General features: G+C 37.8%; 1 protein-coding gene across 1 annotated transcript in view; it reads left to right on the top strand.

The window, feature by feature from the left end:
* tank (TRAF family member-associated NFKB activator) overlaps nucleotides 1-13,164 on the top strand; it is a 45,392-nt gene extending 32,228 nt beyond the window's left edge. Inside the window, exons 7-8 of the mRNA XM_056464945.1 lie at nucleotides 5,974-6,350; nucleotides 12,393-13,164. Coding sequence (XP_056320920.1) covers nucleotides 5,974-6,350; nucleotides 12,393-12,557 — 542 coding nt within the window. The 3' untranslated portion in view covers nucleotides 12,558-13,164. The remainder of the gene's footprint in view (nucleotides 1-5,973; nucleotides 6,351-12,392) is intronic.
* Nucleotides 13,165-13,789: the final 625 nt, after the last annotated feature.

Raw genomic sequence — 13,789 nt, 5'->3', positions numbered from 1 at the left:
AACAGTGAAAAAAGCCTCAGGAGACGTTTCTCAATGTACTCGACTCAGTTTTGTGATGTTTTCTGGAAAGTTTAATGCATTAATAATGCTGGTTTAGTAATGTGGTAATGTTCAACACGGTGGCTCAGTTGTTAGCACTGTCACCCCACAGCAAGAAGGTCATTAATTCGAGTCCTGGCTGGGCCAGTTGTCATTTCTATGTGGAGCCTGCATGTTCTCCCCTTGTTGGCTTTAGGTTTGTTGGCCGCAGTGTGTGTGTGTGTGAATGAGAGTGTATGGGTGTTTCCCAGTACTGGGTTGTGGAAGGAAGGACATTCGGTGTGTAAAACATATGCTGGATAAGTTGGCGGTTCATTCCGCTGTGGTAACACCTGATGAATAAAGCGACTAAGCCAGAACTAAATCAATAAATGAATAAAAATTCTACTTAATTTGTTTGTTTAAATTCAGCCCATATAAATAGTTTGCAACCACTTACCTTAGTAAATCTAATCTAGTGACCTTAGTAAATCTAATCATCTACTGATTACCATAGTAAATCTAATGAATCAGTTTATTTCTATTGCTCATACTCTTGGTTGGTGATTATGGAAAACCACAAGCTTATGAATATTTGGCAGATGATAAAAACACCAACTTCGTAGCTATGCCTTGGCACAACCTACAATATTGGTGTTGGTAATTTTCCACAGTCCTTTTGGTCACCAAAACACTACAAATAACACTACAAATAACAATAGATTTATTGTTTACACGATGCTTCTTGCTGTGAGGCAACAGTGCTAACCACTGAGCCACCGTGCCACCATAGTAGTAGTATTACTAAATAAAAATAATAATTTCTCCTCTTCTCCTCACAATGATCCCATATTGTCTGCACCTAAAAATAACATCTCTATAGTCATTTTGCGAGGAGGCTGAATTATGAATGTGGCTAATTGAATCTTAGCCATGCTCTGATGACTATGTTTTCGTAATGTTACGTTACTCGCTCCACGTGCGATCACAGACTCTGATCGGGATGCTTCAGAGGGGAATTTGAGCTCTGTAGTTGATGTTAATTGGCCGGCGTAGCATTGCAGTGGCAGCGGCTGACGCACTTGTTATGGTAGAGCAATTCTCACTGCATTGTTTGGTGCTAAATTTGACAGAGTTCCTCATTAATAGTCAGCGTTGCATGGTGTGCACATCACTGCTGTGCTTTCTTTGCTTATGCATACTAATATCCTCATATATATAAATGTATATGAGCGAGAGGGAAATTAATGAGAAAGATACTCAGAACTCTGCTTGATGCTAGTTTATTTTTTAATCTGGATATTTTTTATCAGGCATTTACGTGAGGGATGTTTTCAATTTGGTGTTGGTTGTCTTGATATTTCATTAATAGCTCATATTTTTGAAAACGTAACATGCATGCAAAAGTGAATTTTTGGATTTTTATGTAAAGTTATTGTTTAAAGGTGTCATACTGGGGTGCGTTTCCCAAACAACAACGTTAAGTCGCGGCTGAACTATCATAGTACGATGCATTGTTTGGGAAAACAAGGATGTATTGACGAGTGTTTCCCAAAACCCATAGTTTCTCTGTCGCAGATCCATCATTTGAACCACGTTAATTATAATTTAAAACGGCCATAACGATGCTCTAAATGGGGTGGAGTAACAACTTCTTTAGAGAAGAACCCCATCATTTCTTTGTGCAAAGGATATTGTTTGACACGCACACGCATTAAAAAAATACAATATTAATTTTGCTAAAAAACATGCACTTGCTTTCCATATTAACTGAAATATATGTAAATGGCAGATATAGGCCTGTGTTTCCTTTACAAATATTATTGAAAATATTACATATCCTATTCTAAAACATAAAATCACTTGCAAAAGCTAACACGTATTCTCATATCATATATAAATGAATAAATAATGAGGCTGTTTATTAAGAAATGAAATTTAATGTTTATTATTTATTAGGAAATGAAAAAAATCCTGCTTTAATAATAATAATAACAATTATATTAATTATTATTATATTAATTATTATTATTATTGTTATTATTATTATTATTATTATTATTATTATTATTATTATTATTATTATTATGTAGGATATTGCTTATTTATTTTTTTTTTTTAAATCAACTTTTACAATTTTTCACAGGCCGATCTCATATACAGTACAGATACTTAATAAATAACCCACTATAAATTAAAAGCATTGATGTAAGTTTTTTGTTTTCACAAGCTTTGAAGACGTAACGTAAATTCCGCTTTTAAATAGGTTACCTATGTAATGTAATGTGTATTTATATAGCGCATTTATTGTGCATGGCCATACACCCAAAGCACTTCACAATCATGAGGGGGGGGGGTCTCTCCACACCACCACCAGTGTGCAGCATCCACTTGGATGATGTGACGGCAGCCACAGGACAACGGCGTCTGTGCGCTCACCACACACCAGCTATTGGTGGAGGGGAGAGACAGTGATAGAGCCAATTCTGTGGAAGGGGATGATTGGGAGGCCATGATTGTAAGGGCCGATAGAAAGACTTTGGCCAGGACACCGGGGTTACACCCCTACTCTTTACGAGAAGTCACATGGGATTTTTAATGACAACAGAGAGTCAGGACCTCGGTTTAACATCTCATCCGAAAGATGGCGCTCACTGACAGTATAGTGTCCCCTTCTCTTTTTACTGGAGCATTAGGACTCACACAGACCACAGGTTGAGCGCCCCCCTGCTGGCCTCACTAACACCACTTCCAACAGCAACCTAGTTTGTCCATGTGGTCTCCCATCCAGGTACTGATTAGGCTCAGCCATGATTAGCTTCAGTGAGTAACCCTCGTCTTGGGCTGCAGGGTGATATGGCTGTGGCTATAACTTTCATCATGAGCCACGGCTGTGTTCAAAATGACATCAATGTTTTCAAAATGCACTGCGAAGGGACCGCAATTGTAAACATAAAGATCTGAAACTGAACTGTAAAAATACTTTGAAAGCAAATTACACCTAAGAGAGATGACTTTAATGCTTTATTTATTTGTAATCATTCGAACTTTAAATGTTAGAATGTTCTTAACGAATAGGGTATAGGGGGGATAAGTGGGAATAGAACACAGCCGGGAACTATGTTTCTAACTACAGCTCCAGATGTGTAGTTGCACGCATACAAGTTTGCGACGCAGTTTGCGAATGTTCGTTGGAACGATGGATTTGGAAAACACAAAATCAACAGACTATGTTTGTAAGGAAGGAACTTGTGATCTTAGTTGGCTAACGATGATTTTCGGAAACGCACCCCTGTATGTATGCATTGATATAATATGTAAAATTATTCTCTGATATCTAAGTAAGGGTATGTGGTGTAGGTGCATGCAAAGATACGTTTTTACAGGTCATTTTTTAACCCAAAGTATTGACCTTAAAGGTGCAGTAGGTGATTTGTCAAAATGCTAACCGGTTAGCATTATAGCTTCGAAACACTGTCTCACCCCTGTCGTCCAAAGCCACACCTCCTGAAACACGAATGCACGCATGACAGCAGACAACCCACTTGTTCATGTCATTCGCCAGTTAAAAATGTAGTTAGTGTTTGGCCGGCGGCGTGCAGGAATTACACTTATTACTAAGCCATACTTACTTTCTGCCGTTCCACTGTATACGACAAATGACAAGAGACAGACCGGAAGTCATTCATTTCCAATGGAGAGCTGTGTACAGTTCCGATTCATCTTCCGGGAGCTGTGCGGAGTTTCGGTCATCTCCGTATGCGGGAAAATTTGGATCCAGTTTGAGTTGAGGATGCGTTTTAGGCTCCTACGACTAGACCGTATGCGACCGGCCGACCGGATGTGATGTATTCTAGTGTTGTCCAAGCAGGTCTGTGTGCTCGAGATGAGAAATAGGAGTCTATATTATTAATACTATTTTTTAAGCTGTCTCCACATTCCCTCCAAAACTTTTTGAGGTCAAAGAGTTTCTGGTATTCATTCATTCAACCATGGTGAACGCACAGAGAATAAAAGGCTCTTTTTGCACTTTATTTCGGACACCACAAGAACAGCTTCTCCTCTATGGTGCATGACAACACTGAAAATACTGTGCGATTACCACAAGGGGGCGAATTCTGACAGTCATGTCCAAATGTCGTGTGCAGTGGAAGGGCGGCTTAAACTTTTTCCTGGTGTTGCATTGCGGCCCTCTGCTGGGTGTGCGTGCACCTCACGAAACAGATGAGGCTTTTATACTTGATGCGTTCGCTGTCGTGATATTCTTTAAAGCGACAGGGGGCTAAAGCTCAAACGAAACTGACCGAAAAATCAGACGGATACACATAGAAGTAGGAAGTTTCCAGAACTACGTCATATCATCATCAAGATTTTTAAACTAATTATTTTTATAGATTACTTTAATGATTGTAAAGTTTTTTTAATAACCATTTTGTTAAATCAAACTTTGATGCATCACCTGCTTTTGTTCATCTTGGACAGTTCTACCTATTAAAGTTTATTAAAATATTAATGACAGCAGAACATGGCTTACTCTACAAATATATTTTTATTATGAATAGAATAAAAGCAAAAAAAGGACACTTACTAAAAAATACTGATGTTTTTTATTTTTTTTTTTATTTAGCCCACTTCACACATTACTGTCTGGCTAGTTTGTCCTCTACTGATATGCTAAAAAGGCAATAATGGTTCAACATTCCTGACCATTATAACTAATAAAGCCCAGAAAAATAGGCCATCACTATATTGTACACCGAAAGGTTCCTGTTATCAAGGAAAGCATTTGTTACTTCATTTTAGTTTTGTAACTATTAAATTGTTTTAAATTCAAAATTGTGATATTAACATCAGTGTAAAACCTGTGAATGCTGGAAAATCATATTCTGTCTTTTTTTTATTAAAATCACCCGGGTCTCAGCTTTTGCCATGGCCTCTTTTTGTTTTAGCAAACTTATCCCTCAAGTTTTTCTAAACTTTTTAACAAAAACTTTCTTCCTTTCCCGCTGCTGTTGCAATATCTAGCCAAGAATTATTGGCCATCTGGTTATCCCTATGAGCACACATTGGCAGATCATAAAGATCTCTGTGCAGTCGTACCTGTTTCAGACAAAATCTCTTCAAAGTGATTCGGCGCTGCGCGAACTGTTTGCTCGAGTCTCAAAAAAGTGTGTTTTCACCGTTCTGCCAGCTGAAATCATGTCGCGTGCACCCAAAGCGTACCTCCGCAAACACCACAATGATGTCACAGTCGCCGTTCGCACTCAAACGAAATAGCGAACACGTCGAGTATAAATCAGTCTTGACGCGCACACACACACACACACACACACACATACAAAAGCAGATGATACGCAGATCATAAACAATCGTACTTCAATGGTCAAAAATATTTTGACAAGTTGAGTAGATTCCTTGTCCTTTAAATGATCTGTAGCTTTTGGTGTGGAGGGTGTTTTTCTGCAGGAGATGCTTTTGCCTTTAAAATCATTCAACTAGTCATTAAAAAAATTAAAAAATAAACAAACAAAAAACTTACACATACCGTAGGAACAGTATAACAGAAAATTATAGTGATTTTAAAATCTTGACTTTTCCATTGTATAACAGTGGTTTGTTCTGTAGACAATGGGGGCTAATAATATTAACCTTAAAATGGTTATAAAAAATTAATAACTGCTTTTATTCTAGCCAAAATAAAACAAATAAGACTTTCTCCAGAAGAAAAAATATTATCAGACATACTGTGAAAATTTCCTCGCTCTGTTAAACATCATTTGGGAAATATTTGAAAAAGAATGCATTATTTTGGCTAATTTTGACTTCAACTGTACATCAAAAATAAAAAATAAAACTCTGTATATTAAAAACTTTCAATGATTTAAGGTTATAATGACCGTTAAATGCGTCTTGAAAAAAGGCTTCATTAATCTTGTTATTCTGATCTGTCTCCAGAACAGTTTTCGATGCCCATCCAGTGCACGGATGGCCCAGTGGAGCAAACCGAGGAGCCGTTTTCCCCACCGCCGGAGCCTGAAGTTCAAGAAACTTCAGGAAACTTCTCCGCATCACTGGCATCTCGCAGTGCTAATCCATTTTACGATTCCCTTCAAGACCTGGTGGTAAAGTTTCCACCGAATGCAGAGGAAGATTACGCCTTTCTGCACAGTACGCCGGAAGTGTGTGTGGATCTGCCTCTGCATAGGCCAGACCTGCCGGATCACATGCAGAAAAATAGCAAAGAGTCTTACCTGTCCTACTGCCCGTCCACTCTGCCCTCACACACACCCACAGCTTCAGCACCGCAGGAAAATGTTCGAGGGCCACAACAGGTAAGATATACCTTTACACCCAAGGTTTTTAATATAAATTATATTTAATTTAATTTATCTGTGCTGTGGTTTCTATAAACAATAATATATCAAATCTAATATAAAATTGTTAAACTATAATGCCATTTTTCAAAAAGCTTACCTATTTCTTTAAACTGAGGGTGTTGCTGACGAAAGTGAAGACCTGGGGGGAGGAGGGGGTTGTCGCTAACGAAAGTTAAAACCGGTGGGGGAGGGGGGGGGGGGTCGTTGGGGACTAAAGTGAAAACTAGTGGGGGAAGGGGGGTTGTCGTGGACGAAAGTAAAAACTAGTGGGGGATGGGGGGGGTCATCATGGATGAAAGTGAAAACCAGTAGGGGAGGCGGGTCGTCGCGGACAAAGTGAAAACCAGTGAGGGAGGGGGGGGGTCGTCGGGTACTAAAGTGAAAACCAGTGGGGGAGGGGGGTTGTCGCAGACAAAACCGTTTGGAGGGACAAAAGTAAAGGCGGTGGGTTGGATCGCGTTTAAAAGTGAAGGCGGTGGGTTGGATTGCGGATGAAAGTAAAGATCGGGGTTGGATTGAAAGTGAAAACCAGTGGGGGAGGGGGGGTTGTCGCAGAAAAAAATGGTGGGGTGGGGGGGTATATAGTGGACGAAAGTGAAGGAGTGAAGGCCGTGGGGTGGATTAAAGATGAAAGTGAAGACTGTGGGTTGGATCGCGGGCAAAAGTAAAAACCGTGGGGTGGATTGTGGATGAAAGTGAGAACCTGGGGTTGGATCGCAGGCAAAAGTAAAGACTGGGGGTTGGATTGCAGATGAAAGTGAAGACCGGGGGTTGGATCTCAGGAAAAAGAGAAGACCGGGTGTAGGATCGTGGGAAAAAGTTAAAACCAGTGGGGGGCGGAGTGTCACAGACAAAACCGGTGAGGGGCATATCACGGATAAAAGTGAAGACCGTCGGTTGGTTTGCAGGCACAAGTGAAGACCAGTGATTGGATCGCGGACGAAAGTAATAACCAGTGGGGGTTGTCACGGACAAAAGTGAAAAATAGTGTGGGAGGTTGCCGCAGACAAAACCAGTGTGGGGCGACGGGCAGACAAAAGTGAAAACCGTGGGTCAGATCACGGGTGAAAGTGAAGATCGTGGGTTGGATCGCGGGTGAAAGTGAAGACCAGGGGTTGGATCGCGGGTGATAGTGAAGACCAGGGGTTGGATTGCGGGCGAAAGTGAAGACCAGGGGTTGTATCACGGGTGGAAGTGAAGACCGTGGGTTGGATCGCGGGTAATAGTGAAGACCAGGGGTTGGATTGCCGGCGAAAGTGAATACCAGGGGTTGGAATGCAGACTAAAGTAAAGACTGGGGGTTGGATTGCTGGCGAAAGTGAAGACCAGGTACTACAAGATTTACCATTTTAACGTAAAATGTACAAATTGGTACTGTAAACAAAGCTAATACAAAATACAGAAAAAGCTGTTCAAAATAGACACAAAATCGAAACTACCTGCAGTAGGAAAACATTCGATGGCCCCAACAGATAAAAGGAACATTCTTACCCAACGCTTTTATTATTCAATTGCATTAATTTTTTATGATCAATATTTTTATTCAAATCATTCTACGTACATGCATATAAAACTGAATACACACAGATGCCATGAAACCATCCACTTATACAAAGGGAAGAGGAAAAAATATGTACATATACAGTTAAAGTCTGAATTATTCGTCCTGCCTATTCTTTTTCAAATATTTCCCAAATGATGTTTAACAGAGCAAGGAATTTTTCACGGTATTTCCTATAATATTATTTCTTCTGAAATAAAGGGTACTTAGACTGCTATATCACAAATCAAATTAGTTTTTTGTTTGATCTTGTGGAATATATAAGTATCTGTTATGCAAATGTTAAACATCTTACAGATCGTGCAAGGGGTGTGTAAACTGTATATATTTGCAACTTGCGAATCTGCAGAGGAAGTCTAATTAAAACGAGTGTAAAAGAAGGCAGATGAAAGAACCCAATTGTTTTTACCTGTCCATATGGAGAACTGCGAAACTCACACCTATTATGTAAGGCTCACATCTGCACGGGAATTCAGTGCTATTGCATTTAGGATGTCAATTAGGATGTGCTAAGACCACCGAGAGCTGCGAATCACATATTACATGTTGTGGTACCATTACGCTTGTTTCTGGACTGTTCTTTTTGTTTTTTAGCTCTCCTTGAGCATGAAAGGCATCACAGATACCTGGGCTCATCTGTTTGAAGAGCTGGAGAAAAATGTATAGTGTTTGTTGGCAAAACAGACTTTTCCAGCATAATGACTGGATTATGAAGCGTACATCTGGTGTCATCCAAAAACAGAGCATTTCCTTTTAGTAAAAAAAAAAGTCTTGTGACGTTTGCAAATGTGCAGATGATAAAATACCATAATATCAGACTGATTATGAAGTCTGTTGTTTTGATTAGCATAGGGATTCATTGATATCAATAGTATTTTTTTTATCACAGACAATTGTATGTTTTACATTATGACTTGTATTCTTCTTCTTCTTATTATTATTATTAATAATAATAATTATTATTAAATAGTAATTAGTAATATTTTTGATTTGGCTAGAATTAAAGCAGTTTAATTACATTTTTTTTTATTTTAAGGTCAATATTATTAGACATAATAATTTTCATAATAGAATTGTTATGAAAGTACCTCCACTGACACATTTAAATAATGAACATTATAGCCAAATAATATTTTAAAAGGGTAAAATTTTTAAAATTAGTGATGGTTTTTAAGATTTTAAAGAAAATGGTCCCAAAATATTTCCTTAATTATTACGTTTTAGTTAGTGAGGTACATTGCCATTCTACAAGAGCACGTAGCAGGGATATTTATCCATATAGATTTAAGAGTGAATCAGGTAGAAATTATTTTTTGTGTACTAGCTCTGCTGCTTGGAATGTTTTGCCCACGATTTTTAAAGAGATTCAAATTGAGAGATTTTAAAAGGGAAATTAAAAAGTGGTTGTTTTATAGTTGATGTTGAGGATTTTGTTGTGCTGAGTTGCTGGGCTGATGATGTTTGCATTCCATTTATGATTTGCTCGTTAATTTTTTAAAAATATCGAGGACCACAATGGAAATAAGCCTGTGGCTTTTTTGTGTACTTTATCCTCGACAGTTTTTGAAATAATGTATGAATTGGTCGAATTGTCAAATAAAATCAATCAATCAATTAACCACTGTTATACAGTGAGTTGCCTAATTACCATAACTTGCCTACTAGTATCTTGAAAATTTTCTAGTCAAATATTATGTGCTGTCATCATGACAAAGATGAAAGAAATCAGTGATTAGAAATTAAATGCAAATAAAAAAGAAAGTAGTGATTTCTAAATTTACTTTGACTTGCATTTCATTGCAGACAATACAACAAACATTATTGTTCCTCAGGATTTTGATTGTTTTTTTGTTTTTCTAAAAAAAAACACATATTCCAATTTTGGTTCTTGTAACACACAAAAAAAAGTTCAGGATCAGTAAAGCATTTACCACTTTGTAATGTTGCTATTCCTTTTCACATCACTTAAAAGATGTTTAGGGGCTGAAGACACCAAGTGATGGAGTGTTTTAGGTGTAATTGTGTCCCATTCTTCCTGCAAACAAGTCTTAAAGTGGGCAATAGTACGGGGTCTGCGTTGTTGCATTTTGCACCTTAAATTGCACCACACATTCTCTATTGGAGACAGGTCAGGACTACAGGCAGGCCAGTCAAGTACCTGTATACTCTTCCTCCACAGCCAGGACTTTGTAATAGTTTTTTTGCATTGTCTTGTTGAAATATGCATGGGCATCCCTGGAGAAGAAGGCAGCATATTGTGCTCCAAAATCTCTCTGTACTTTTCAGCATTAATGGTGCATCACAGAAGTGCAAGTTATCTTAGCCAAGGGCACTGACACAACCCATGCCATGACCGACCCTGGCTTATGGACTTGCTGCTTATAATAGTCTGAATCATGCTTGTCTTCTTTGGATCAGAGCACACGGCTCCATTTCTCCCAAAAAAATACCTGAAATACTGATTCATCTGACCACAGTACACGTTTTCACTGTGTGATGATCCATCCCGGATGCCTCCAAGCACAGAGAAGTCGACAGCGCTATTGGACATTGTTAACATAGGGCTTCCTTTTGGGAAAGTACAGTTTTAAATGCATTTGTGGATGTAACTACGTATTGTGGTACTTGACAAAGGTTTGCCAAAGTAGTCCTGAGCCCATGTGGTGATATCGCTTATAGATGAATGGGGATTCTTGATGCAGTGCTGACTGAGGGATCAGAGATCACAGTAGTTCAGCTGTCCTTAATGCACTGAAAGTCCTCCAGATTCCTTGAATCTTTTAATGATGTTCTGCACTGTTGAAGGTGAATTATCCAAATGTCTTCCTGTCTTTCTTTTAGGATCATTGTTTTTAAACATTTCAATAATTTTCTCACTTATTTGTTGGCAAACTCGCAATCATCTGCCCATCTTTGCTCCTAAAGGACTAGACTTTTCTTGAATGCTGCTTTTGTTCTAAATCTCATTTACAATCACCTGTTGACATCACCTGTTCCAAATCACATCATTATTTAACCAATTTACCTGATTGCTAGCCCTAAATTACTCCTGTCTTAACAATTCTGAATGACAGTAAAGGATGTATATTTACAAATGAAATGAAGTTGACCAGACAAAGCATTAAATATTTTGTGTTCATATTGTTTGCCATGAAATACAAGTCAAAGTAAATTTGCATATCACTACTTTATTTTTTATTTGCGTTTTACAGACCATCCCAACTTTTTCTGATTTTGGGTTGCAGTTAGGGATGTCCTGATCAGGTTTTTTTGCCCTGGAGTCTGAGTCTTTCGATTTTGAGTATCTACCAATACTGAAACTCAATCCGATACTTCTATAATACATAAAATAATGAAGAGTGAAGAAACAGATCCAGGATGTTCCTTATTTTTAATTTAATTCACCTTAATTTAACATTCAACAACTCTGTTAACGAACAGAGCACTTCTGTGAGGTAGCTTGAACAATCCAGTAATAAATAACATAACTTTTAGACTTGCAACAGTAAATATAAATATAAATGCTATGGCAGTGGCGCAGTAGGTACTGCTGTCGCCTCACAGCAAGGAGGTCACTGGTTCGAGCCTCGGCTGGGTCAGTTGGCATTTCTGTGTGGAGTTTGCATGTTCTCCCTGCGTTCACGTGGGTTTCCTCCGGGTGCTCCGGTTTCCCCCACAATCCAAAGACATGCGATACAGGTGAATTGGGAAGGCTAAATTGTCCGTAGTGTAGGAGTGTGTATGAGTGTGTATGGATGTTTCTCAGAGATGGGTTGCGGCTGGAAGGGAATCGGCTGCGTAAAACATGTGCTGGATAAGTTGGCGGTTCATTCCGCTGTGGCGACCCCGGATTAATAAAGGGACTAAGCCGAAAAGAAAATGAATGAATGAATAAATGCTATAGCAGTGTTGTCAACTTTATAATACCTCCAGACCGCAGACATACTCGCGCTTTTCGCTTTAAGCTGCTTCCGTGTTCTACTTTGTTGGCGTTTAACCAATTGCGTGTCTGCAACAAAGTGATGTCATGCCGCACGTGTTGCTGTTTCTGTGTGATGTCAAGAAAGAGGTCTAACTCTGTGCCACAGCATAACTATACGTGTTAAAAAATTCTGAATATATATATATATATCAATATATATATATATCAATATATATATATATATATATATATATATATATATATATATATATATATATATATATATATATATATTTGAGTCCTGATCGGGAGGTAACGTAATGGTTTACGTAAAGTAACCCAATATTTGAGTTGAATTCAAACACCAGCATATATTTGTTTTATAACGTAGCCCCAAATGCATGCAAAATAGTTGAAGCTAGCCTTTTTACGCATTCATCATTATCAGAGAACAGCCTAACAGTATTAGCCACGAGTATTGCTGTCTAATGTCCTTTTTTGTTTTTCTGTCCAGCTCTTTTGGACTCCAGACCTCCCGGACTTGTCAGGCCAGGCGTCAGGCACAGACGCTCCGCAGATGAACAGCCGAGAGAAGTGTGCTTTTTGCGAAGACGACGTCCCCCCAAATCACATGTATAGCCACCTCAATTCACACTTCAAGAACAAAGCTGGCGATTGACACCCAGCCGGACTCAAAAACGCCCTTTCATTTGTGCCTTTGTTGAGTAGCGCAACCCATTAGCCTGAACACATTTGCTCACGTTCGCCAGTGACACCATTGAAGAGAGCGAAACCTCGTTTATTTAATTAGGAGAACATTAAACGCTTCATTTTAGAGTGGTTATGTCTTAATTAAGGCTTTTTTTAGATGCATTTTTTTTAGTCGTGATGACTGGCGGGTTCGCTGTAGAATTAAGACGTGCTTCCTTTTTTTGGAAAGTAAATTAATTTTTGATGTGGCATTTTTTTGATGTCGCTGTTTATTCGAGCTCGGAGGGTGAAAAGCTTGCACCCATGTAATTTTATGCAACCGCATTTCAACCTAAAGATCACGTAGCTCTTATTCGTGCTATGCATACAGTATGTTACATTAAAAACATGGTCACGCTTTATAATAAGGTAACGTTAGTTCATATATTTACTAACATGAGCCAAATCTGAACAATATGCAAGTATACGGCATTTATTAGTAATCGTAGTTCCGCATTTATTAATGCATTATTAAAATCCAAAGCTGTGCTTGTTAATAAGAAAGATTAATGAATGACTTTTTAAACTAACATTATTAAATACTGTAATAAATGTATTGTTTATTATTTGATCATGTTCATAAATACATTAACTAATGGAACTTTATCGTAAAGTGTTACCAAAAACAGCATATCACATTTTGTTACATTAAAAACAGGGTCACACTCAATATTGATGTTATATTAGTTTATGTATTTACTCACATGAGTAGTCATAAGTTCAACAAGTTATTAGTAATCATAGTTTAACATTTATTAATGCATTATTAAAATCCAAAGCTGTGCTTGTTAATAAGAACTACAAATTAATGACTTTTAAAACTAACATTAATAAATACTGTAATATATGTATTGTTTATTATTTGTTCATGTTCATAAATGCATTAACCAATGGAACCTTATATTAAAGTGTTACCAACAGGGTCACCCTTTATAATAAAGTTACATTAATTAATGTATTTACTAACATGAGTAATTGTAAGTTCAACAAGATATTAGTAATCGTAGTTTAACATTTATTAATGCATTATTAAAATCTAAAGCTGTGCTTGTTATTAAGAACTACAAATGAATGACTTTTGTAACTAACGTTAATAAATTCTGTAATAATAATGTCTGTAATGTTCATGAATAAACATTAACTAATGCAACCTTATTGTAA

The sequence above is a fragment of the Danio aesculapii genome, chromosome 9 (genome assembly GCF_903798145.1).
Source record: "Danio aesculapii chromosome 9, fDanAes4.1, whole genome shotgun sequence".
NCBI classification, from domain to species: Eukaryota; Metazoa; Chordata; class Actinopteri; order Cypriniformes; family Danionidae; genus Danio; species Danio aesculapii.
This window is presented reverse-complemented; position numbering and strand designations above follow the sequence as displayed.